At 48.0% G+C, this 25,715-nt stretch overlaps 3 protein-coding genes across 7 annotated transcripts; 1 reads left to right on the forward strand and 2 right to left on the reverse strand.

The window, feature by feature from the left end:
- The first annotated feature begins 618 nt into the window (after positions 1-618).
- Positions 619-2,745, forward strand: LOC123429943 (AAA-ATPase At3g50940-like). Its single transcript, XM_045113907.1, has one exon. The coding sequence runs from the start codon at positions 1,168-1,170 to the stop codon at positions 2,614-2,616; it is 1,449 nt and encodes a 482-aa protein (XP_044969842.1). The 5' UTR covers positions 619-1,167; the 3' UTR covers positions 2,617-2,745.
- A 7,397-nt stretch (positions 2,746-10,142) lies between these two features.
- LOC123429944 lies at positions 10,143-13,572 on the reverse strand. Of its 5 annotated transcripts, none has more exons than XR_006622787.1 (4): positions 13,201-13,572; positions 12,129-12,353; positions 10,694-11,545; positions 10,143-10,596 (listed from the first exon to the last, which is right to left on the reverse strand). XR_006622787.1 is itself a non-coding variant. In XM_045113908.1 (2 exons), exons 1-2 carry the CDS (start codon positions 13,505-13,507, stop codon positions 12,241-12,243), a joined length of 420 nt encoding a protein of 139 aa, XP_044969843.1. In that variant the 5' UTR covers positions 13,508-13,572; the 3' UTR covers positions 11,806-12,240. The 5 variants fall into 5 exon arrangements, 2 of the variants coding, with proteins under 2 accessions (XP_044969843.1, XP_044969844.1); XR_006622788.1 differs by having other exon boundaries at positions 10,143-10,608; XR_006622786.1 differs by lacking the exon at positions 10,143-10,596 and having other exon boundaries at positions 10,615-11,545.
- A 1,203-nt stretch (positions 13,573-14,775) lies between these two features.
- On the reverse strand, positions 14,776-21,039 carry LOC123429945 (AAA-ATPase At3g50940-like). The gene is made up of 3 exons (XM_045113911.1): positions 20,012-21,039; positions 15,540-15,718; positions 14,776-15,428 (listed from the first exon to the last, which is right to left on the reverse strand). The coding sequence occupies exons 1-3, from the start codon at positions 20,991-20,993 to the stop codon at positions 15,051-15,053; spliced, it is 1,539 nt and encodes a 512-aa protein (XP_044969846.1). The 5' UTR covers positions 20,994-21,039; the 3' UTR covers positions 14,776-15,050.
- Between the last annotated feature and the right edge of the window lie 4,676 nt (positions 21,040-25,715).

Below are 25,715 nucleotides of genomic sequence, written 5' to 3' on the forward strand. Positions count from 1 at the left end.
ATCCGTTCAAAAAATATTACTCCCTCCGTTACAGTTTATGAGCCACGATTAAATATACGTGTGTTTTTACAATAGATAAAGTTTATGGTGCATTATATTTACTCTTAGTAGCTAATTGGTACTCCGCTATATTATTCCTATCTGCAAGCATAGTATGAATGTTATTTTTAAACCCATCTCATAACCAATCAATAACCATCTAGGATTCAGAGAATTTTCAAACACGTCTTCTAAACCGTGACGGGGGAAGTACCAACACAGGTCTAAGAGTAGATAAATGCATTGCATGCACATTGAATTTTAGGTTGGATATTAATATTACTCCCTCTATTTCTAAATATTTGTCTTTTTAAAGATCTCATTATGGATTATGGATTATATACGGATGTACATAGACATAATTTAAAATATAAGTTCATTCATTTTCCTTTATACGTAGTCGGTTGTTGAATCTTTAAAAAAATATTTAGAAAGGGGGGAGTATATTAGGTGGAATATTAATTGCATTCTGAAATATTGATATTAATTGCATGCGATACGCCTGATTTTAGAGCTAGCTTCACCCCGAAGGAAAGTCGTGCCGATCTGCAATTAATGTCTAAATCAGCACTCATTAAATAAGTACTTCACCCCTAAGACTAGCCATAGTGGAAAGTAACTAAGTAGTAACATCAACGTCACGTAGGTAAAAAATCTGACGTGACAAGTAATTAATGCGGAGAGAGATGATGGTAGTAACATAGCTAGTTACCATCACATCACATATTTCAATGCATTATGTGTCTATAACCTAATAAATGCTAGTTTGCATGACACCACATGTATGTTACTCCTCACTATGAAGGTAGTAACATAGAGTAGTAACAACATTATGTTACTACTCCTGGTTACTCTCCATTATGAGCAGCCTAAGGAAAGGTTACACGTTTCACCCAACTACTCACTATCCTGTAGATCCGAAACCGAGTAGAACATCTGTTTCCTGGTGGACTTTGAGTAGAATCTGCAAGAGTTGGACCCCGGCGATCTAACCTGCAATAGTACTATAAAATGCACGGGGGTGGGGGGTGTATGCCGGCAAGGCAAAGCGACGGATATTGAAGCAAGAAACCAATCCAGTTCATTGATTCATTTGCACCCTACCTGCGGGAGAATTCTTTGCCGACGATGACGAGTATGGCGGCGCCGTCGGAGGGGGCGGTGGAAGCATTCAAGAAGGCGCTCGCGACCGCCGCCTCGGTGTCCGCGTACGCCATGCTTGCGCGCGGCATGGCGCGGGAGCTCCTCCCCGATGAGTTGCGCGCGGCCGTGCACTGGGGTGCGGCTTTCGTGTGCTCCCGCTTCGGCGCCCGCGAGAAGGAGCGCCACACCATCGTCATCCGCCGCTCCGTCGACAAGAACCAATGCCACTACGACAACGCGTCCAGCCAGAACGACGTCTTCGACGCGGCGCGGACGTACCTGGCCACCAAGATCAATCCGCGCACCATGTCCCGCCTCTGCCTTGGGCGCTCCCTCACCACTGAGCCCGACGGGAGCAGCAGCTCGAGCACTCTCCTGTCTATGGAGCATGGGGGCTCCATCACAGACCACTTCGACGGCGTTGAGTTCCGGTGGATGTTCATCGAGGCTGGCGGCGACGACGGCGATAGGGTCAAGGGTGGCGGCGAGATCCTAGAGCTCAGCTACGACGCAGAGCAGACTGACACCGCGCTTGACAAGTACGTGCCCTTCATCATGTCCACAGCGGAGGAGCTGCGACGGCAGGACCGCGCGCTCAAGATCTTCATGAACGACTACGGCTACGGGTCGTGGCAAGGCATCAATCACCACCACCCGGCCTCGTTCGAAACGCTCGCCATGGATCCAGGGCTGAAGCAGGCTGTCCTGGACGACCTCGACCGGTTCCTGAAGAGGAAAGAGTACTACCAGCGAATCGGGAAGGCTTGGAAACGCGGCTACCTGCTCTACGGCCCCCCTGGCACCGGCAAGTCCAGCCTGGTCGCTGCCATGGCCAACTACCTACGTTTCAATCTCTACGACCTCGATCTCTCGAGTGTGCACGACAACTCATCACTGCAGAGGCTTCTCATCGACATGTCCAACAAGTCCATCCTTGTCATCGAAGATATTGACTGCAGTTTCGACACGATGTCGAGAGAGGATCGCAAGGACCACTCCTTGGAGGACGAGGAGGACGGCCGAGACTACCGTACGGGAGGTGAGCGCAAGATAACACTGTCGGGGCTGCTCAACTTCATCGACGGGTTGTGGTCGACTAGCGGCGAGGAGCGCATCATGATCTTCACGACCAACTATAAGGATCGCCTTGATCCGGCGCTGCTGCGGCCGGGGCGCATGGACATGCATGTATATATGGGTTACTGCTGCTGGGAGGCATTCAGGAAGCTGGCCTGGAACTATCACCTCATTGACGGCCACCCTCTGTTCCCAGGGATACAGGAACTACTTGCGGTGGTGGAGGTAACGCCCGCCGAGGTGTCTGAGATGCTGCTACGGAGCGAGGACGCCGATGTTGCGCTACAGGTACTGATGGAATTCCTCCAAGAACGGAGTGGGGCAGTAAAAGAGCCGGAGGACAAGCACGATGCGTAGCATGGTAGTAGCAGAGAAGAGACATGGTCTGTGTGTTCAGAGAAAACAAGGACAAATGCAGAGAGCCTTTTTGAAGGGGGTGTTGTAAGAACATTTCCAACCGATTAAGAAAACCGTAATCATCATTTATTGGAGCGCCCCAACAAATTTTTTCTGGTTATTGAGAATGAACGCTTCCACGGATCCTCACTTACCTCATCCTCACCACTCTCCCTCCCTCTGGCTCTCGGTCTCTCGCGCCCGACTACGATGGGAGACGGACCCACATCCTGTTGAAGATGCTCCAAGCTTTTAATTGATATATTTTTTTTAGACAAAATTTTAGGCATCAGTCGTAACTTTTGGCCGACTGCACGCGAGCTGTCTGATCCGTCAGATCAAATTTGGTTTGATCGTCAGATTTATTCATGCAGTAAAAACTATCGATTGAAATAAAAATAAACAGCGATGTAGCAAATTTCGACCACAGATACAACAAAAATACAGTCGTAGCAAAAATATCAACATGGTTGTAGCAAAAAACCACACTGATGATGCATGGTAGCAAAACAAAAATGTGGGTTGTGGCAAAACAATCCGGTGAACTCAGATTGCAACTCTCACGAACGTGTATGCAAATTTTTTAGTGAACGATGGTAGTAAAAAAATGATACCGATTGTAGCAAAAATTAACACCGGTTATACAAAAAATCAAACGCCGGTTGTAACGAAAAAATTCGACGAACTCGGGTTACAACCAAATGTGGATGCGGCTTGTTAATGAACAAATTGTAACAAATAAGAAACGTTTATAGCAAATTTTAAAGTTGGTTGCAACAAATCTAAACGAAAAATGTTGCATGACTGGGCCAGCCATCCGCGCGGGTCGCGTGCGACCGCCCGAACGGTTCGACCGGCGCACCAGTTCCAAACGTTTCCCAAAGTTTTAAGCTTTGAAGGCGGTTTTGATACATGGTTCAATGTCGGTTACTCCCACCAAAAAGCATGTGTCACTAACACTCGCGGTGGCACAAGCGATTCTTATAACTATCTGTGATATTCGCGTAACGCAGATGGTTCTTGCGTGACAACCGTTTATAATGGTTTTGTTAGGAACCGTTCCTACAAATACACGGGCTTGTCAGTGGACTCGTACATGGGTCGGGCCTGACCATAAACCAGCAACTGCCATTGACTACAAGTACCAGGAGGAGATGTAATGAACGATTCATCGAGTGGATCACGTCTCACACGGCGGCTACCCTTCTCCTACCTCCGGCTCCCTTTCTCTCTTCCTCTCATGCAAGTTCTTCTCTGTTTTTCCATTCCTTGTATCCAAATTGTAATTGCTACACTAGATCGTGTCTTGTGAATTATTGCTAGTAAGAGGAGGAGATCCATCATCAGTACCTAGCATCTGGTATACAGAGATAGGCACCACCCTTCCCCCTCAAATTTCTCCCATTTTGTCCCAATTCTAGCGACGACGACACCATGCCCGCTGTCAAACTACCAGTGTGGGATCCCATGACGTTGCCACCACCGTCCATCCCGAGCTCGTGGTCGACCTCAACGACAAGGAGGTTGAGCAGCCCTTCCTCGCGCCTGCAATTGCATCGTCAAGGGCTGCCTTGGTCATGCCCCGTGCACTGGCCTCAACGACGGCTATCGGGTGCCACGAGCGCCTCGTTGGCGTCCACGATACATCCACTGAGACCATCATTGTGACTTATGTTTGTACTTAGATATTATTTGCTTTCGCTGACTCGTTTGCATCCAAGCTTATGTATTCGTGTCCTCGAGGCCCGTGGATTGTAATATGAAGATGGTATGACTTTAATTTGTATCTAGAGTTGTGTTGTGATATCTTTTCATGAGTCTCTAATATTGATCGTATGGATTTATGTGTATGACTAACGTACGATTCATTGATGCCACATATTTGTTTCAGAGTAGCATTAATTAGGGATTATCAACTTGTGTATGACCATCAAGAGGAGAGGTTGGTTTTGAATTTTAAGATTTAGGAAGCCGAGGCCTCATTTGTTGTTCGGGGAGCATACAAGGTCCCAAACAGCGAATGAATGTGTGGGTCTGTCACGGTTGACCACTTTCTTTCAAAGTCAAGTTTATTAGTCAATTCGCACTTTACGAAGGAGAGGAGTGACGAAAGTGTAGAGTTGACATATTGCACGCGTTCACCATTATATCAACCAAATTAAAGTACGAGTCCGATGTTGTCTACAAGTGGCATAGGATCTTGACCGTTGACCAGGTAGTACCCAGCGATACTAAGCCGAGATATGTAAAAGCACTTTTTCGACTTGGCATCCCATGGTTGTAGCATGTTAAGACTTGGCATTCCATGGTTGTAGCATGCGAGTTAAAAGCACCCCAAGTCCTACAACTTGCGCAGAATGTGATGATTTGGTTCAAAACTTGCAAAACATGACCCACCCATCCCACAAATTGCACTACATGTGACATTTTAGTCCTGGGCCAATCACAGCGTGCCAAGTGGCAGCCAGGTTACTGGACCGGTCCTGCCCCACACTTTTGCAGAAACCCCCTGCCGTTCTCTCTATTTCACCCACACTCTCCCTTGTTGGAACCGAAGCCTACGGAGTGCTCTCGCTCGCTCTCTCTCTCGTGGATCAGACCGAGCTCAAGGTAGACGAAGACAGTGTTTTGTGCTGCGTGCAAAACTGCAGCTTTTCTCTCTTCTATTTCTCTTATTTGAAAACAGAATTACAACGAGTGATCAACCACTTCCCGAGTCTAATGGTCGTGCCATCCCACGACCCTCACGATGCTGCTGGATCGCGCCCACCAGCTGCGACTGCATGCCATCCCATGCTCAGTAAACGGGCGCGCAAAGCTAGATAATCTCTAACAGAAACTGAACTGAAAAAACAAACTAACCTATACTACTGCCGGTCATCGTCCCGCTTATTCTGCTAACTGAAGAAAGGGAAAGCTAACCTATCTACTACGCCGGGCTAGGGCATTACTTGTTCAACAATTCACCCCCTAATCCCGACGCCCGAGGCTCACCATGGCGATGCCGACCTTCTGTCGCATTTCGATGAACTTGATTCGTCCCAGCGCCTTGGTGAGGAAGTCAGCAAGCTATCCGTCAGTGCCAGTGTGGTCGACTTCCACCTTGCTGTCGTCGATGCACTCACGAATGAAATGGTAGCGGATATCGATGTGCTTACTCCTGTCGTGGTGCACCAGGTTCTTGCTCAACGCAATCGCCGACTTGTTGTCGACGCGCAGCTTTGCCTTCGTTGGTGTGTTGCCGGTGAGCTGGGCGAGGAGCCTGCACAACCACACACCTTGACAGGCTGCGGTTGCCGCCGCCATATATTCAGCTTCGCAAGACGATATGGCGACAACCTTCTTCTTGTGTGAAGTCCATGTGATCGGGCTGGAGTTGAGGAAGAACACAACCCCAGTTGTACTACGCCGATCATCAACATCTCCGGCGTGATCGATGTCGCTGTAGCCGATCACTGCCGGTGCTGCTGCGCCTCCATGCTTGTAGCACCAGCCGTGGTCTAACGTGCTACTTACGTAGCAAAGTATCTGCTTGACGGCAGCCCAGTGAGCTGCTGCAGGGGCCTCCAGGTATCTGCTCACCATCCCCACCAAAAACGAGATATCAGGCCTGGTGTTGCAGAGGTATCGAAGGCTTCCGATGACGCTTCTGTAACGTGTGGCGTCAACGAGCTCGCCGGCGCCCGTCTTTCCCAGCTTGAGCCTGCTCTGCATTGGAGTGTCTGAGGGATTGCACCCCCTCATCCCAGCATCATCGAGAATCTTCCTCGCATAGGCGTTCTGACAGAGCGTGATCTCCCATTCCCCTGACGAACCTCAATCCCAAGGTAGTAGCTCAGGAGGCCAAGATCGCTCATGTCGAACACCCTCTGCATTTGCTCCTTGAATGCAGTGATCTCGTCGATGCTGGTGCCGGTGATGATCAGGTCATCCACGTACACCCCGATGAGCAGTGTTCCCGCTGCAGTAGTTCTTCTGTATACTGCATGCTCCAGAGGGCTACGCTCGAATCCAAGCGAGGCAAGGGAAGCATCGAGCTTGGCATACCACGCTCGCGGCGCCTGCTTCAGGCCGTACAGTGCCTTGCGAAGTTGCAGTACTTTCCCTTCCTCGCCGGCGATGACGAAGCCTGGGGGCTGATGAACATAAACCTCCTCGATCAAGTCACCGTTCAAGAATGCAGACTTGACGTCCATATGATGACTTGCCACCCCTTGTGCGCCGCTAGAGCCAGCAGCACACGGACTGTCTCCATGCGAGCCACAAGCGCGAAAACCTCGTCGTAGTCCACCCCATGGCGCTGTGCGTAGCCCTTCGCCACCAAGCGCGCCTTGTGCTTCAGAATCTTGCCAGAGGGGTCTCTTTTGACCTTAAAGACCCATTTCGGTCCTATGGCACGGTGGCCGGCCAGCAGCATGGCGAGCTCCCAGGTGCCATTTTCACGGATCGCGGCCAGCTCGGCGTCCATGGCACTTCTCCAGCATGCCTCATCCAGGGCCACGTCGATGTTGTCGGGTTCATCAGCAGCGACAAGGCAGAGACCGACGTGCTCTTCTCTTGCCACTGCATCTACCTCGGCAAGGACGTGCTCCATCTTGCGATAGTGGGGCGGCGTGTGGTCGAGGTCGTGCCGCTCCCAATCATCACCTGGCGGCGTAGCCCATCCGTCTTTAACAGAGTCTGGAGTGCATGGTGATGATGACGACGCGATTGGGGAGCCAGCCAGCATGGATGGTGGAGAGGGAGCTCCTGCTGCGGGTGATGAGGGAGCTTGCACGTTGACGGTCTCCTCGTCACTGTAGACGACCACGAAGTGTTCGTCCGATGGGAGCGCCACTGCTCCTGGGGCTGGCGTCCAGTCCCACTTCCTTTTCTCTTTGAATACAACATCGCGTGTGACGTGCATCTTGTTCGTGGCTGGATCAAACACCTTGTACGCCTTGGATCCCTCCGCATACCCGAGAAAGATCATCGGCGTTGAGCGGTCAGCCAGTTTGTCGATGCCGGGGTCGGCGCGCTTGACGTGGGCGACGCACCCAAAGGTGTGGAGATGATGAACTGTCGGCTTCTTCTTGTGCCAAGCTTCGTACGGCGTCTGTCCGTCGACGCTGTGAGTGGGCGACCGATTGAGCAGGTACACCGCAGTCTTGACGGCGTCTCCCCAGAACGTGGCGGGGCACGGCCATGCTTTTGAGCAGACATCGTGCCATCTCCACCACGGTCTGGTTTCGCCTTTCAACTACGCCATTTTGCTGGGGCGTGTACGGCGCAGTGGTGTAGTGTGTGATCCCTCCATCCTCGCAGTACAGGCGGAATTCGATGGAGTTGAACTCTCCGCCCCGATCAGAACGGAACGCCAAAAGCTTGCGTCTGGACTCTGCTTCAGCCAGAGCCTTGATCTTCTTGAAAGCTGGAATGCTTCTGCCTTGGATGTGATCACCTCCAACCACATATAGCGTGAGTGGTCGTCGACAACCAGCAGGAAGTATCTGTTACCTCCAGTTGTCGTGGGCTTGATCGGGCCGCAGAGGTCCGTGTGGACGAGCTCCGGCGCGTGCTCGGCGCGGTACGCAGAGGCTTGCGGGAACGGGAGTCGATGCTGCTTCCCTAGCGCGCATCCATCGCAGTACTGATCCACGCGGTCGACGAGGGGTACGCCGTTTGCCATCTCCAGGCGCGCAAGATCGCGCAGCGACCTGAATTTCAGATGGCCGTAGCGTGAGTGCCACAGCCAGGCCTTGTCGTCCCCGCTCGCCAGCAGGCACACAGGCTTGGTGAGAGATAGACGGAGGATGTAGAGACGCCTTGCGTTGCGCTCCACGCAGGCGAGGAGACGCCCGTCGGGGTTGCGGAGACGAAGGACCCCAGCGTGGATCGTCGTCTCGCAACCGAGCTCATCCATCTGACCGATGCTTAGAATGTTACTGCAGAGACGAGGTATGTGGTATACCTCGGAGAGCGTCAGGTGCTCGCCGCTGCGGCACTCGAACAGGATCGTTCCCCTGCCCTCGATCTGCACGCTGGAGCCGTCGCCGAGCTTCACAATCCCCCGTGCTCCCACGTCGAGCTTGGAGAAGATCTCGCGGCGGCCGGACATGTGGTTGCTTGCACCAGTGTCCAGATACCAGGCGGTGTCGCAGATGCCGTCCTCCTGGGTGCGCGCCTGGGAGCGTTCCTCGTTCAGAAGAACGCGCTCTACCGAGCGCTCGGTGGTGACGGTGAGGTTGGTGACCGTGGCCAGGAGGAGAGTAGCCTCGTCATCCTGGTCATGTACCACCGCAAGGTCCGCCTGATCCTTGCGCTCTCGACGCGGCTCGATGCACTGCATCAAGTGGTGCCCGAGTTTGTTGCAGTTGTAACATTTCACCTGAGACATGACGCGTTCCCCGCTCGGCGCGCCGTCACGGCCACCGTTTCCTCCACCGCCCGAGCCTCCGCCTCGACGGTTTTGCTGCTTGCCGCGGCGATGATTTCCACCGCCGCCCTGTCTGCCGGAGCCGCCTGGCCCCCCGGAACCACCTTGTCCGCCGCCCTAGCCACCGTTCTGGCCTTGGGCGCGCTGGTTCTTGCGTGCCTGCCACTGTGCCCCCGTCAGCAGCAGCTGAGCCCCGCCTCCTCCTCCTTGATCGTTGGTGAGGTAGCGCTCCTCCGCGGAGCGAAGGCGATCGACGAGCTCCTCAACGGAGAGCGTGTTGAGATCGAGCATCGTTTCGATAGCGAGGGCGATCTGCATGTACCGAGAGGGGACAACACGGAGGAACTTCTGAACCACTCTCACCTCGTCCATGGCGTCACCAAGGGATCGTAGATGGTTGACGAGGGAGGTGATCCGCATGCCAAACGCGTCGAGCGTCTCGCCGTCGCGGAACGCAATCGTCTTGAACTCGGAGCGCAGTCATTGTGCCGTGGCCTCTCGTACACGCGCGACGCCCATGCGCATGGTCCTGATTGTCTCCCATGCCTCCCTTGTCGTCTTCTTCACCACGATCGCCCCGACCAACTCCGGTGAGGTAGACCGTAGGATGGCCGCCAGCGCCGCCTTGTTGTTGGGGATGCTGGACGGGTTCCCCACCACGGCGTCCCACATCAAGTTGGCTTCCATGTTGATTTGCATCAGCATGGACCACTCAAAATAGTTCGTCGGGGTGAGCATGGGCCACACCGTGGAGCCGCCGGGACGAGACGCTCCTGGACCGTGCGTTCGTGCACGACGATCTCCTTCCCGCGCCTGCGTGTGAGGCTCCGACCTCGTGTCGGAGTTACGGATCGTGCGCCGTCGTCGACCCCGTCGTCAGTCCTCCCGGTGCGCCTCGCCGTTGCAGCGTCGCCGGTCGCGGGTGTGCCGTTGGGGGAGCGCGAGCCGGCCATGGTCTCCAGGAATCGTCGCGGCTCTGATACCACTTGTTGGAATCGAAGCCTACGGAGTGCTCTCGCTCGCTCTCTCTCTCTCGTGGATCAGACCGAGCTCAAGGTAGACGAAGACAGTGTTTTGTGCTGCGTGCAAAACTGCAGCTTTTCTCTCTTCTATTTCTCTTATTTGAAAACAAAATTACAACGAGTGATCAACCACTTCCCGAGTCTAATGGTCGTGCCATCCCACGACCCTCGCGATGCGGCTGGATCGCGCCCGCCAGCTGCGACTGCATGCCATCCCATGCTCAGTAAACGGGCGCGCAAAGCTAGCTAATCTCTAACAGAAACTGAACTGAAAAAACAAACTAACCTATACTACTGCCGGTCATCATCCCGCTTATTCTGCTAACTGAAGAAAGGGAAAGCTAACCTATCTACTACGTCGGGCTAGGGCATTACTTGTTCAACATCCCTCACCTGCACTTATCCACACGTGAATTAATACTGTCGGGGAGACCATGGCGACAGACGAGGTTGACGGCGGCGGTGAGCTGGGAGCACAGGGAAGGGGACGGACGCGAGAATCATCTGCAATCATTTCTGAATAACGTTTAGTATCATGTGCAATCATTTCTGAATAACGTTCAGTACAACGTACAGTATTGTGGTTGGCATATCTTATTACCATTGACTCCTGAGATCATCTCTTCTTCACATTGTACAGACCATCATTCAGAAGCAAAGCGAGAAGACCTTGAAATCAGACTATACCACTGTCTGGGAACCCTTACATTCTCATAACCTTTTAGTGTCTCTTGAGTAAAAGACTCCAACGCTTCAAATATTGGAGCCAGGCCTGCTTTCAGATCAGTTGCACTTAACTCTTGGATTTCTCTCACAGTCTCCTCATGCCTAGCTCTCTTCTCATCCAATCTTGTGTGCAATACATCCAAAGCTACCATTCGACTATCGAACGCCCTGCCATTGTCGTTGTTGGGTAAAACCGCCGTACCAGCTTTAGGATGCCCAGACAAGACTTGATCCTTTTGGTGAGATTTGAGCCTCTTTGAGAAATCCCTTTGATAAATAGTCAGTTTTCATCTTCTGCTGCTGCGCTTCGTCTTGTCGCTCCCATAATATGTGCACATTAACAGCGAAAGCCTCCATCGCATCCACGAGAGCACCTTCTGGTATACTTTTCATGGTCTGTCACCAATCATTTGCTGTGATGAACACGCCAGGAGCTCAAAGTCTACCAGGAGAGAACGGCGCGATGCTGTCAGACATTTCCTCCTTTTTCGGAGGAAGCCATTTCGGTAAGCAGCCATTGAGGGTTTCGATATACGCCTTTTGGAAAATTATCCAATTTCTGAAACAGGAACACCAGTTCAGAAGTTCCATTTCTAGTTCGAGTGTAACCTTGGAGGAGTTTCTTTCAGGTCCATTCTTAGGAACGAGAATATGAGATTTAGTTTCAAGTATGAAATGAAATTGCTTCCTGTGGCACTCAAGAATGAATTTCCACATTCTAATATGCCTGCACCATAATGACAACAATTTATGGTCAGTCCGCTGAAAAATCTTATCTTGCAATATAGTGGGAGATCGAGAATTCTTTGCAATAAATAAATGAGCAAAAAATACTGTTTGAGGCAATAGCTATCTGCCAGGGAATCTTTTTTTTATTAAAGAAAGTTACATAAGAGGCCATATCTGTTTGCATGACAAGTGCCTGCCAAAACGAAACAAGATAACCAAAATTTAGGATGTCCTGACTGAAGCTTAGTTTAGTGGTGCAATCAGAATTTTATTCAAATAAACTGTGATTATAAACACATACTAAAATTAGCTAATCATAGGTAATGCTGCGATGGTTCTCATGGGAAAAAATATTCCATTAAAACTGTTGCAACATTCAGTACTAATAATTCAAAATTGGACATGATGGTAAAACATTATAGCGTGGTTTAAACAAGGGCTACAATGTTCCTTTCAACTGCAAAAATATATATAACTAATGGATGTCATCCTAATTTTTTTAATCATAATAAATGCTTGGAATCTCAATCCTTTCAAGATCAACTCAATAGGATAAAAGTGTTGAACTAGGCTTCACATACCCCTGAATGAGCATACCATAATCACCTTATGAAGTCTTTTCTCCCACACATACAATCTGTCCATTATAGAAGACAGGGTATTGATCTCAACACCGCTGGTACTATCAATTCTTTAACTTGAATTCTGAGTTCTGCTGGATGAACCAATAGCTGATTGTTCTGCGTTCTTCACTGGAGGTTCAGAGAACAACAAGGCAAAGGTTCCCATCATCCGTGAAACTATCACTGCGTCAAGGTAATGGCCAAGTTAGCTAACCTATTAAGAAATATCACTGAAAAATGCAAACAAAGTGTGGAAGAACTTGTGTGGTTAGATCATTATGATTAGAAGAAAAATACATAATACTATATCTCACACATTATGTTATGTACTCTTTTTTTTTTAATAAAAGGGGTTCCCCCTGTTCCACTTTATTAATGAAGCAAAGTCAATCGCCAGGTACAGACATAACATCCTCTAGAACGACACCAAACTACAGGGGAAAACCAAAAGTAAACGAGACTCCAACCACAGTAAAAGTCACAGCAAACTACAGACGAGAAGGTAAATGAAACTGCTCCACCTCAGGTTTGCAAACTCCTCCAAGCGATGCGCAGAAGCTCCCCTCGGTATTTGTCAAGCTCAGTGACGAATTGTCGCAGCACTCCCTCATGTGTGGCATCGCAGAGTACAGCCCATTGACGAAGAAAACTTCAAAGTTTCACAAGCACGCAATCCAGACTTTTCCAAGATCGACCCTGGAAACAAAATTCATTTCTTAGTCTCCAAATACCGAGGCCAGAGGTTATGTTATGTACTCTGATTAATAATTACTAACAATGGCTATGTGCATCACAATGATGCATAGGCCAGAGGTTTAACCTCCATTTTGGGGGGAAAACAATATCTCATATATGATATATCAACCTTAGGAAAAAAACACAATAGTGCTAAGTTATTACTCGTGTTAGCTAAGTTGGCTTGAGCTTGCATAAGAGTCTGGTGTTGCTAGGAATTCAGAGTACATTTTCAGTATCACAACAATTGAACACGTATGTACAATCAAATGAAAAGAGAAGTGGGTATACTCACATTTTAAGATCCTGCTCCGCGGTCTGTACCGAATGCTCCCGACCTCAAGGATCTTGGCAACATCATCTCCAGAGGACACCTTCACCTTGGCACTGACATCCACATTGTCGATCCGGTTCGACGCGGTGCTCTCCACCGCTTTCCAGGCCTTGAGTGACTCCCTCATGGACGACTCGTGTTCCGTCTCCTCCTCCAGCTCCGGGATCCCTTCCCTTTCCCTCACCTCGCTGGAGTAATGTGGAAGCTCCTGGTTGTAGGAGTCGAACGGGTTGAAGAAGTCCCATGGCGACGCTTCTGGCATCGGCATCAGTGGCGGTGGCGCCGGAACCGGAGCCGCCGCCTCCCGGCCGCAATGCTCCACCGGCTCCCCCGACAGAATTAATTCAGGTGTGGATAAGTGCACGTGGTGGAGAGTGTGGGTGAAATAGGGAGAATGGCAGGGGGTTTCTGCAAAAGTGCGGGGCAGGACCTGTCCAGCCACTTGGCACACTGCGATTGGCCCAGGACTAAAATGTCACATGTAGTGCAAGTTGTGGGACGGCTGGGTCATGTTTTGTATGTTTTGAACCAAATCATCACATTCTACGTAAGTTGTAGGACTTAGGATGCTTTTAACTCTTTTTGACCTATAGGTTTAAAGGCATGAGCCGAGGCTGGCAATAGTTAATCTTCGCAACGTAGTCAGTACGATCTTCGCCAAGTTCACGACGCATGGGTGGCATCAATGTAGACGATTGTTGGATTGAATGGCGTCGTCCTCATATTATTCTTTTCGTCTAGAAATAAAGGAGAGAGATGAACAGTGTGACTACGAATTAAAAATGATGAGAAGGCGATGACCTCTCTGCAAATATAAAGTCATCACACATCCCAACATGCCCCATTCCGCGTACTCAATTTTTACAGGATGCCTAAACACACAAGACCTGCACCAAAGTCCGCGGCCATGTTGACCTGCTGGGCTATATGGCGAAAACGCAACAAGAGGATCTTTGAGAAGAAAGAAAAGACGATCGCGGTTGTGATGGTGCTGCTCAGAGACGAAGCATCCATTTAAAAGTTGACGGGTGCCCTATTGACCCGGGCTCACTAGGTGCAATTCAGTAGGGCCGGTTGGAGCAAAGCTTAAACCGGATAGCTTCTCTTGGCTAGCTCACTGCAGGCTTAGCTGAGGGGCGAACGTCTTTGTTCTCTTCTTCCTTCCTTCACCGTATAATTCTGTTGTTGTCTATAACATCCCTTCTGCAATAGAATCTTAGCAGCTCTCCTGCTAACTTTAAAGAAAAATGTGCTAGACTGAGCGTGCTAAGCAAGTTCATGTAGCCGCTTGTGGCGGCTGCGAGATTATGGACTAAACCGAGCATCATGGACAAGTTTGTGTATCATTGATGTAATTAACTCGTTTAATTTAGAATAATGTTGCAAAATAGTCCATGCAAACATTATTTAATTTGATCAGTTTTCTGTTTTGGCCTTGGATGAACAAATAAACGAGTTTATGAACTAAATTTAATCAGCTCTCGAGTTCTTAGCCTGAAATGTGCAAGCACCCTGAGTTAATGGACTAATAACACATTTCACTCCCAAACAATTCACTACTTAAATCCAAATCAGTTCCCAAACATTTGGAGACAAACAACTGCTGCTGGGTAGAGAACGACAGAACAGCAGTTAACACAGCAGGTATCGATGTTTGTCAGCAGGAGAAAGATCACTAGGACTAACAGTTGATAAGAACATACTGTAGAAATTAGGACAAGATTCGTCCACACTGCAAACAACTAGCAAAACAGAGAGCATGGATCCCTTTCTTTCATTGTCTGATACTTGGTGTCTGTGAATGCTCCTCTTCATGCCTTAACTGAATCTTTCTCCCCCTGCTTCTTGGCTGTGAGAAACTCAACTAGCCCGAGGAGCGCAACGTCGGCGTCCTCGTTCCGCAGCAGCATCTCAGACACCTCGGCTGGCGTCACCTCCACCTCGGCAAGCAGTTCCTGTATCTCCGGGAACAGAGAGTGGTCGTCGACGACGAAGTAGTTCCGAGCCAGCGTCCTGAACGCCTCCCAGCCACAGTAGCCCATGTAGATGTGCATGTCCATGCGCCCAGGACGCAGCAGCGCCGGGTCGAGGCGATCCTTGTAGTTGGTGGTGAAGATGATGACGCGCTCCTTGCCGCTGGTCGACCAGAGCCCATCGATGAAGTTGAGTAGCCCCGACAGTGTGATACTCTGCATTCCATGTTGGTATTGTTCAGACACTCATGAGAAGATAATGTGCCTGTTCACCAATGAAACTATGAAAGATCGATGCTTCTTTTGTTCCTATGCAATGCAACGTACCGTGTTTGAGCGGTCCTCAGAGTCATCGTCGCCATGGCCATAGTTGGCCCGCGGCAGCGTCTTGCGCTCCTTGTCATCTTCCCTGGACGTGGCGCTGAAGCAGCAGTCGATGTCCTCGATGACAAGGATGGACCTGTTGGGCATGCCGATGAGCAGCTTCTGCAGCGCGGCGTTGTAGCCTGTTGGATACAGGACCGACTCGACGAGTACTTTCCGTCGAGACGATCTCGTACGCCGCAGCCACAAAGAGCAAGCAAGCACTCAAGCTGGTGGATGGATAGCCTAGCTAGCTTGGATCAAGTCGTCGGAATACCAAGCAAGCACTCAAGCTGGTGGATGGATAGTCTAGCTAGTCGGATCGAGTCGCCGTAATACACGAGGCAGAAAACACACTTACGCGAGTTGATTGCAAACAGGGACGTGTCGTTCCTGTGAATTGGTATTGCTTTGATCTGAGATACAATATACAGGGGTTACATAGGTATATATATTAGCAAACTAGCCTAATACTAAACCTAGTCGGTGACTGTTTCCAGTCCGAGCCGGACATGGAACCATACATCATGGATTATGCCAACAATCACCCCCCTAAACATGATGTCCTCACTTTACAGCTTGGACGCCTATCCTTCTCCGCATCTCCGTGAATTTCTGTCGTCCCAAAGACTTGGTCAGGATATCTGCAAGCTGGTCGTCAGTGCAAATGTAGTTGACGTCAATCTTGCTTTCTTCCACGCACTCCCGTAGGTACCAATACCTCGTATCGATGTCTGTGCGTCTATCATGACGCACTGGATTCTTCCACAGAGAGATTGTAGACTTGTCGTCAACGTTGTGCACCACTCGTTCCTTACCTGTGAGGTCACCGAGTAGCCTTCCTAGACACACACCTTGAAACACCACGGTTGCAGCTGCAATATACTCTTCTTCACGTGAGGATAATGCGACCACTTTCAACTTTTGTAATAGCCAACTCACTATATTTCCTCCCAAGAAATATACCACGTCCGAGGTACTTATACGGTCGTCCACATCTCCTGACATGCTGCTATCACTGTAGCCCAATAGCTCCAGCATCTCCTTCTTCTTCTCTCTCAAATAGACACAACCGAAGTTTGTTGTCCCTTTGATGTACCTGAGTATATTTTCCACAGCTGTCCAGTATTTCGTCGTGGGTGCTTCCATGAAGTGACTCACTATGTCAACGGAATAGGCCAAGTTTGGTATTGTATTCGTGAGATACCTCAACTTTTGGACCACACTTCTATACTCCGTTGCATCAACCACGGGTGCTTCACTTTTCTTGCTTAGTATAAGACGAGGCTTCATTGGAACATAACTTGGGTTGCAATCTTCCATGCTACTGCTTTCAAGTATCTTCTTTGTATATGCCTGCTGGCATAGTGTGATCTCGTCCGGCTTTTGTTGTACCTCGATCCCAAGGTAGTAACTTAAGAGCCCTAGATCAGTCATCTTGAATAGCTCCTTCATTTGTAGCTTGAAGTTTGCAATCACCTCTTCATTAGCTCCAGTTATCAAGAGATCATCCACATAGATGCCCACTAAGAGACGATCCTTTCCATTACCTCGCTTATACATCGTATGCTCGAGTGGACTCTTCTCGAAACCTAGAGAAATCAATGTACTGTCAAGCTTGATGCTTCATGCCTGATAAGCTTGTCGTAGCCCGTACAATGCCTTGTGTAGCTTCAATACCTTGTGTTGCTCTCCTTCTTTGATATATCCCGGTGGTTGCTTCAGATACAATTCTTCTTCTAACTCCCCAGCCAAAAACGTGAAGTTCACATCCATGTGATGTATCGTCCAACATTCTTGAGCCGCGAGAGCAATAAGTAGCCTCACCGAGTCCATCCTTGCAACCGGAGAAAACACTTCTTTGATTTCCACACCTTGCTCTTGCACGTTTGCTTTAGCCACGAGCCTTGCTTTATGCTTCACCAAGTTTCCTTTGGCATCCTTCTTGACTTTGTACACCCACTTGAGCTCTATGGCACTATGTCCGTTGGGAAGATCCACGAGCTCACATACTTTGTTGTCTCCGATCGACCTCAACTCTTCATCCATAGCATGACGCCAACACTCTTCCATAATTGCTTCTTCAAAAATTTCCGGTTCCTCGATGTGCAAGCATCGTTGCCCTTTACTTTTCATCTTCACCGGATTTATTTGAAGCGCTTCCTCTGGATAGAGATTAAATACGCGTCGTTCATGTGCTATTGGAGAAGCCACATATTCTTTTAAACTTGCCAAAGTTCTAATTTCTGGCGTTTCAAGACTTTCAGAGAACACACTTGCCCCTCCTCCAACGCTGCTTTCTAGGCTGAGTGCCCCTTGCAAAATTTCTAAGATTTGCTTCCCTTCTAGCCCTAGCCCTGGAGCTGCTGTATACAGCTCGTACTGGCCAACACCATCTGGCTTCTCCACTGTGCAGCACAAGCTAGTGAGCAAATCAGCCGCTTTCGTGCCTGCACAACTTGGGTTGCTCCCACCTCTGTTCGATGCTCGACCAATAGTCGTATCAACTTGCTTGTTCGGCACAACGTCGGCTCCGTGCGCTCGGGCATGCTGTCCACATGGGCTCTCCTCGTCCGGTCGATCTTCTAATGCAATAGATACGTCCGTGCTCAGGATGTCCGCACAACACGGAGTTGCATTTTCCAACATCACGTATGTGCCAAGTTCGTGTGGGCTAAGTGAAGGTCGCCGCATTTCATGTTCTTCTACCGCGACGACTCCATCACATCCCACGCCGTGTTCTTCTGGCGACACATCTTCGCCGTCTTCCAGCGTGATCACGCTGCCACACCTTATGTTATGGTATTCTGGCGTCATAACGTCACCTGTTTCTAGCATGACCACACCATCACGCCCCGTGTCATGGTCTTCAGGCGCCATGTCTTCGCCTTCTTGCGTGACCACACCATCACGTCTTGTGTCATGGACTTCTGGTGACACGACTTCACCTGGGTGTACTGATGTGGGTGCACTCACCGGACTCATGTCCAGATCATGATCATCTGGATCATCTTCGTCCACTAGTTCGCACATCAGAATCATATCCCCGTCGTCTTCTTCCTCAGCCATGAGCGCCTGTTGCTTCGGTGCTTCCTCGCAGTCAGCCTTGAAGTGACCGAGGAGGCCACACTTATGACATCTCACTTTTCTGATGTCAAACTTCCTCCTCGGTGGTGCAGGCGCATCCTCGTCATCCGAGTCAGCGAAGTTCTTTCTCGCCGAGCGCTGCTTCCCCTTCCCCTTCTTCTTGCTGTTGCTCGTGGATCCGCCCTGCTGTTCTTTTGACAGGGCAATCCATTGCGCCTTTGTCATCATCAGGTGCTCACTCGCCTCCGTGTCGCCGAAACTGAGACGAATTCTCTCGTCGTGGGCTTTGAACCTTCCGACAAGATCCTCGACCGTTAGAGTCTTTAGGTCGAGACATTGCTCGATCGACGTGACGATCTGGATGTAGCGCGCCGGCGCGGCGCGCAAGAACCGTCGAACGATCGCAACTTCTTCTAAGGTTGAACCGTAGCCGCGTATGCCGTTGACGAGCGTCTTGAGACGGGAGGCAAACTGATCGACCGTCTCGCTTTCCTGCATCTTCAGGCACTCGTAGCTTCTCATCAGGGACTGAAGATGTGCTTCCTTGACACGGTCATGACCCTGGTGCAGGATCTTGATGGTCTCCCATGCCTCCTTCGCCGTTTTCTTTCCGACGAGGTGCTGCAGCACATCCTTCGGCATGGCGGAGTAGATCGCCGTTAACGCCTGACGATCCGTTCGGTACTTCGCCGCGCCCTTCGCGTACTCGGCACCGTCGGGGTCGACAGCTTCCCAGAACTCCGCTCCCTCCATCGCGACCTCCATGTTCATCGCCCATAGTGCGTAGTCCTCTCGATCCAACAGGGGGAATTGCAACACCCCCACCATCCGCATCGGTGCTCCCGCTCCTACCACAACGATCTCCTTGCCGGGGGTCGACATGATCCTTCGATTGCTTTTCGAAGATCACGCCAATAAACCAAGCTCTAGATACCAATTGTTGGATACAGGACCGACTCGACGAGTACTTTTCGTCGAGACGATCTCGTACGCCGCAGCCACAAAGAGCAAGCAAGCACTCAAGCTGGTGGATGGATAGCCTAGCTAGCTTGGATCAAGTCGTCAGAATACCAAGCAAGCACTCAAGCTGGTGGATGGATAGTCTAGCTAGTCGGATCGAGTCGCCGTAATACACGAGGCAGAAAACACACTTGACGCGAGTTGATTGCAAACAGAGACGTGTCGTTCTTGTGAATTGGTATTGCTTTGATCTGAGATACAATACACAGGGGTTACATAGGTATATATATTAACAAACTAGCCTAATACTAAACCTAGTCGGTGACTGTTTTCAGTCTTCAGTCCGAGCCGGACATGGAACCATACATCATGGATTATGCCAACATAGCCCACCTCGGAGAGGTCGAGGTCGTAGAGGTTGAAGCGGAGGTAGTTGGCCACGGCGGCCACCAGGCTGGACTTGCCGGTGCCCGGCGGGCCGTAGAGAAGGTAACCGCGCTTCCATGCCTTGCCGATCCGCCGGTAGTACTCCTTGCGCTTCAAGAACCTGTCCAGGTCGGCGATGACGGCCTGCTTGGTGAGCGGGTCCATGGCGAGCGTGTCGAACGTGGCCGGGTGGTCGTGGCTGATCCCGCTCCACGACAAACCCTCGTTCATGAAGATCTTGAGCGCGCGGTCCCGACGGCGCACCTGCTCCACCGCGGCCGTGATGGAGGGCACGTACCTGCCCAGCGCCATGCCCGTGTGTTGCGCGTCGAAGGTGAGCTCCAGCGACTCCGGCCCTCTGTGGCCTTCCCCCGAGACAGACGTCCACGTGAACTGGACGCCCTCGAAGACATCGGTCATGGAGTCGCCGCTGTCCATGGACATGACCTTCCTGGCGCCGGTGCCGCTGAGGCAGAGCCGGCGCATGGACTGCGGGTCGATCCTGGTGGCGAGGTACTCGCTGACATCGTCGTACAAGGAGTTGAACTTGACGCAGTTTATGGTGCAGCCTTCCATGCGCTTGACGACGACGGTGCGGCGCTCGGCAGGCCGGGGCTCGAGGTGGCCGCGCACGAGCGAGGCGCCCCAGCGGACGGCGGCGCACAGGTCGGGCGGCAGGAGCTCCCGCGCCATGCCCCGCGCCAGCACGGCGTACGCGGTGACGGACGCCGCCGTGGCCGCCGCCTTCTTGTACGTGTCCACCAGCTTGTAGATCGAGGGCGAGGAAGCCGCGGACGGGAACTCCATTGGCGCCGAGCAGCCAAGAGCCAAGAGAAGACAAGACAGTGTAGTGTAGTGTAGGCGTAGCTCCTTGTGTTGTGCCGACAAGTTATTTCCTCGCGGAGGTGTGCGTCCGCCCACTATGGTGTCGTGTCGTTGTTCCATTGACCGTTGAATTTACGGTGCTCGGCAGTAAAAGCAAGAGGTGACTAAAAATGGGAAGCGATTCGATTCAGATGATGGTTTGCAGGCCTTGCACAGTTCCAGTTTGGTGATTGGCCTCGTCAGCGATTCGATTCAGATGATGGTTTGCAGGCCTTGCACAGTTCCAGTTTGATGATGGTTTGCAGACCCTGCCCGAGGAAAGCAGGAGGGAACTCTGGAAAGCATTTTTGTTCATGTCATCTTCTGCTCTGCTCTGCTGTACGAGCCGAGAGGCCTATGGACCTACTGTGCCGTGCAGCACCTACTGTGCCGTGCAGCAGCAGCCTAAAACTGTGAAAAAAAAAAGCAAACGCAGGCTTTCCTGGTGCCATATTGTCGCATTGGTGAGCAGTGCACGTATCCACATCCCTCTCTTTTCTCCTTGCCAATGGACTTTAATTACTCCTTTCGTTCCTAAATATAAGTCTTTGTAGAGATTTCACTAATGGACTATATACGGATGTATATAAACATATTTTAGAATGTACATTCAATCATTTTGCTTCGCATGTAGACACATAATTAAATTGCTTAAAAGACTTATATTTAGGAACGGAGGGAGTACCAAAAGTCTGCAACCAAAAAAGCAAGAGACCATCTCAGGACATTTTTTGGTTTCACGAACTGATTTAAAATTAGCATTTTTTTAAAAAAAATTGAACTGTCTCAAAATCCTAAATTACTAAAATACGAGAAAAAAACAAAAACAAAAAAAGAATCCAAACAAGTAAATAGGGGGCGTGGCACCGCCGCTCATGGGCTAACTTTGGTTCATGACTAACTTTGCCACAACTAACCTTAGGCAAAGTGTGGCTGTCACAAAAAGTATGGCTAACAAATGGACACCACAAGTGTGACAAGATTTGACAAAAAATTGAGTGTATGACATATGAACCATATAACTAGAAAAATGTGGCAAGCCATAAATATGGCAATGAACCAAACACATGCCTAAGATATTATGGCATGACTAAGGTTAGGCGTGGCAACCTTAGGCTGAGAACCAAACAACCCCTTAAATAGGCGCACAAGTGGAGCGAGGCCCTAGCGCACCGCGCATTGTATAGGAGCACTCATTCAAGGAAGTCACTAGTTAGCTAGTCCTTCTTGGACAGACTAGCAGCAAGCACTTTCACGTGTTGTGTGTTCTCAGCCGTCGGCACATGTCGAGTTATGAAATCTTTTTTTAGATTATTTTTTTATATTTTTCGTACGTGTTTTTAGATTTTTACATTATTTTTATGATTTTTTAGTGTTTCATTTTTTCTCGGTCTTTCTTACCTTCTAATTTTTTTTTGCAAAAAATGTGTTATCTATTTTTTAGAGAGGTACGATTATGTTTTCGCGATAGGCACGGCCGTGCCTCTCCTAAACGAAAAAATTGTTATTTAATTTTTTTTGTGAGAGCACGGTTTTATTTTCGTGAGAGGCACGATTTTGCTTTCATAAGATGCACGGTTTTTCTTTCGCGATAGGCACGACTGCACGTCTCGGAAAAGGAAAAAATAACGCATTTTTTTTTGTAAGAGGCACGGTTTTGTCTTCGTCAGAGGCACGCATGTGCCTCTCGATAAAGAAAAAATAACGCGTTTTTTTTCGTGAGAGGCGTGATTTTATTTCTGCGAGAGGCACGATTTTACCTCGTGAGAGGTATGGTCGTGCCTCTCGGAAAGGAAAAAAACACGAAAAAATGTGTTTTGTACTTTTTTTCCTATCGCGAGAGGCATGAATTTTTTTTGTCTTGTTTTTTTCATAAAAAAATTCGTCAAAACCTATTCACATGGGATCTAGTTTTAAAGATCTCGACGCGAGGGATTCAACGATGAAAACGGCTCGAGATTTGGACGCATGGTTTAGATGATAAAAAGTTTTAAAAATATGAATCTATAAAAAAAGGAAAACTCATAGGTTACGTCAACTGATACGTATGCAGTACGTCACTTGTCGTAATTTGAGAAGATGAGACTGATCTTTAAAAGGAGTATTTTTAATTAATGATTTCGTCCGTTCAAAGCATCTTAGAATAGAAATTGTACTTCACCGTACAACCCATATATGCTCTTGAGATGCAAACTTTGTTTGTTTGACAGCCTGGGTTGCATCGGATTATTAACCCGCACAAATTTTAAAGGCAATTCCTATTTGAACCCCCTCACCCCATATGCATTTGTTCAAATGGCGCATACCCACCAAGCACAAATACAGGGTATTCTTCAGGTTCGCATCGCATGTGTCTAGTGCATGCACTTTATGCAGTGAGTGACGCACAAGGCGCGTATCCAATGGGTCGGCCTAGTAGCATTCATTGTAGTTGGTACTCGCACTTCGCACTGTAGCAGTCAGTTCACCATAGTGAACTGTTTTTAGGTTGCTTATCTTACTTTCTTTCCTACTCCCTTCCTCCCAAAATTCTTATTTTATGTTTGTCTAAAAATAAATGTATCTAAATACCAAAACATGACTAGATACATTCATATCAATACAAATCTAAGAGAAGAATTTTGGGACGGAAGGAGTACATGTTTTCTTCTCATTTTCCCACCTTTTTGTATAGTTTTTGGTAACATTTTGATAATATATAATAAATATTTTCCAAAATCCACACTGAACATGTTTTAAGGTAGGTTGAAATTTTTCGTATATGTTGAACATTTTTAAAATATACATTGAACATTTTTGTAGAATACGCTTAATAATTTATTAGTATAAGATGAATATTTTTATAATGCACGGTGAACTTTTCCTTAATACTAGATGATGCCCGTGCGTTGTAGAAGTAATATTTTCTTTAAAATAGTTACCAAAAAGACTAAATCAAAAGATAATAAAATATAAGTTTGAAAGAAAATAATAAATGTAAACATAAAAAAACTTATGAATTAATATTAAAAATGTCATTTTGAACAAAAATGCGAAGGATGACTAACTTGCATGTATGATATGACAAAGTCCCATGTATAAACTAATGCAAAAAAATAATTGTAAATTATAAGTGAAATGCGTGGTTTGCTTATGCGGCAGACTTAAATACATGTCTTAATAGAAGAGAACACTTAAATGCATAATTTAGTGGGAAATTTAAGGTGAACACTTTACATGTTGAAAGAATTGGGATGAAATTTTAAGAATATAGGATACGGTGAACATTTTTTAATATACAATGACATTTTCCTCATACACAATGAACTTTTCATATAATATATAAGAAAAAGAAAAGTAATGAAAAAATATAAGAATAAAAAAGGAAATAAAAAAATAAACGAAACAACGCCCTACATTGGCCGGGCCAAAGGAGGAACGCTCTCTCAACGAAGCCACCACTACTTGCCGCCTATAAGCCGCAAATAAGAGTGGTCATTGACGCGTGCCGCACGGGTATTACAATTTTATGGTGAACTGACTGCCGCCTATAAGCCGCACATAAGAGTAGTTTTTCTTTTCGCAACTTTAGCTTTCCTTTTTATGTTTTTCCATCTTCTTCTGTTTGTTTATTGAAATACATGTTCTTTTTAAAATTTGTGACTTTTTATATTGTGGAATTTCTTCAATTGGCGAAGATTTTTTCAAATTCACAAACTATTTGAAATGTGCAACAAATTTCAAATTTCAAGAAATAATGCACCAATTTTTTGAAACAATTCATGGAAAATTATCAATGCGTGAATTTTTTCCAAATTTCTTAAAGAAAAATCATGAATATTTATGAAATTCATTTTTTCAAAAAAATGTGAACTATTGGAAAATCACAAAAAGAATCCATGGCATTTTCTAATGTGTGAATTTGATTTTCAATTTCATGTAAAAATAAAATGGATAAACTTTTTGAAATTCGTGTTTTAGAAAAAAATGCGAGCTTTATCAAATTCATGGATATTTTTCAAAAACATGGAATTTTTTCTAAGGTATGAAGTAAATCCCTTTTCTAGTTTTGTGAACTGTTTCTTCAAAGCAATGAACTTTTTGAAATTCGTGAACTATTTCAACTTAATGAAAAAATTGAGATGGGAAAATATCAAATTTGTGAACTCATTTTCTATTCACGTACTTTTTCAATTTTATAATATTTTCTCATCCTTTTGAAATTCACCGGTCAAAGGATGAGTTTTATGGTCAATACCCTGAGTGCAGCGGTGAGGACTTGTTTTATTGTTGCTCGCACATTCGCCATGCTGATAGCTTGGATCTTGGCGGTCGCATTGATTTCTTCATCTCATCTGGCGGCATCAGCTTCACGTGTGGCTCATCCACTCCACCTCTAACAGGAGAAGGTGTACCTATGGGGGATGATATCGAACCTGAACATTGTTTTGTAGATGTAGATTCGGGGACGGTGCGGCTACGGTTTTGTTTTTTTAGGTCGGTCTGTGGCGGTTCCCACTCCCTCGGCCGTTTATATGCTCTTTAATTTTTAAACTAGGATCCATTGTAGTATCATTGGCTTATATTTGCAGGTATCCACATGAATGTCAATGTTTTGGTGAAATGTTGATTCATTTCCGTTTCATCAAATTTCTGGCACTCGTTATGTCCTCTTGTTAGCAAAGCTTATGTCGGATTTTTCTTTTATTTTTCAACTAGGATCCATTGTAGTATCATTGACTTATATTTCCAGGTATCGACATGAGTGCCATTTTTTTGGCGAAACGTCAATTCATTTTTGTTTCACCAAATTTCTCGCACTCG

Source organism: Hordeum vulgare, chromosome 2H, assembly GCF_904849725.1.
Source record: "Hordeum vulgare subsp. vulgare chromosome 2H, MorexV3_pseudomolecules_assembly, whole genome shotgun sequence".
Classification (NCBI taxonomy): domain Eukaryota; kingdom Viridiplantae; phylum Streptophyta; class Magnoliopsida; order Poales; family Poaceae; genus Hordeum; species Hordeum vulgare.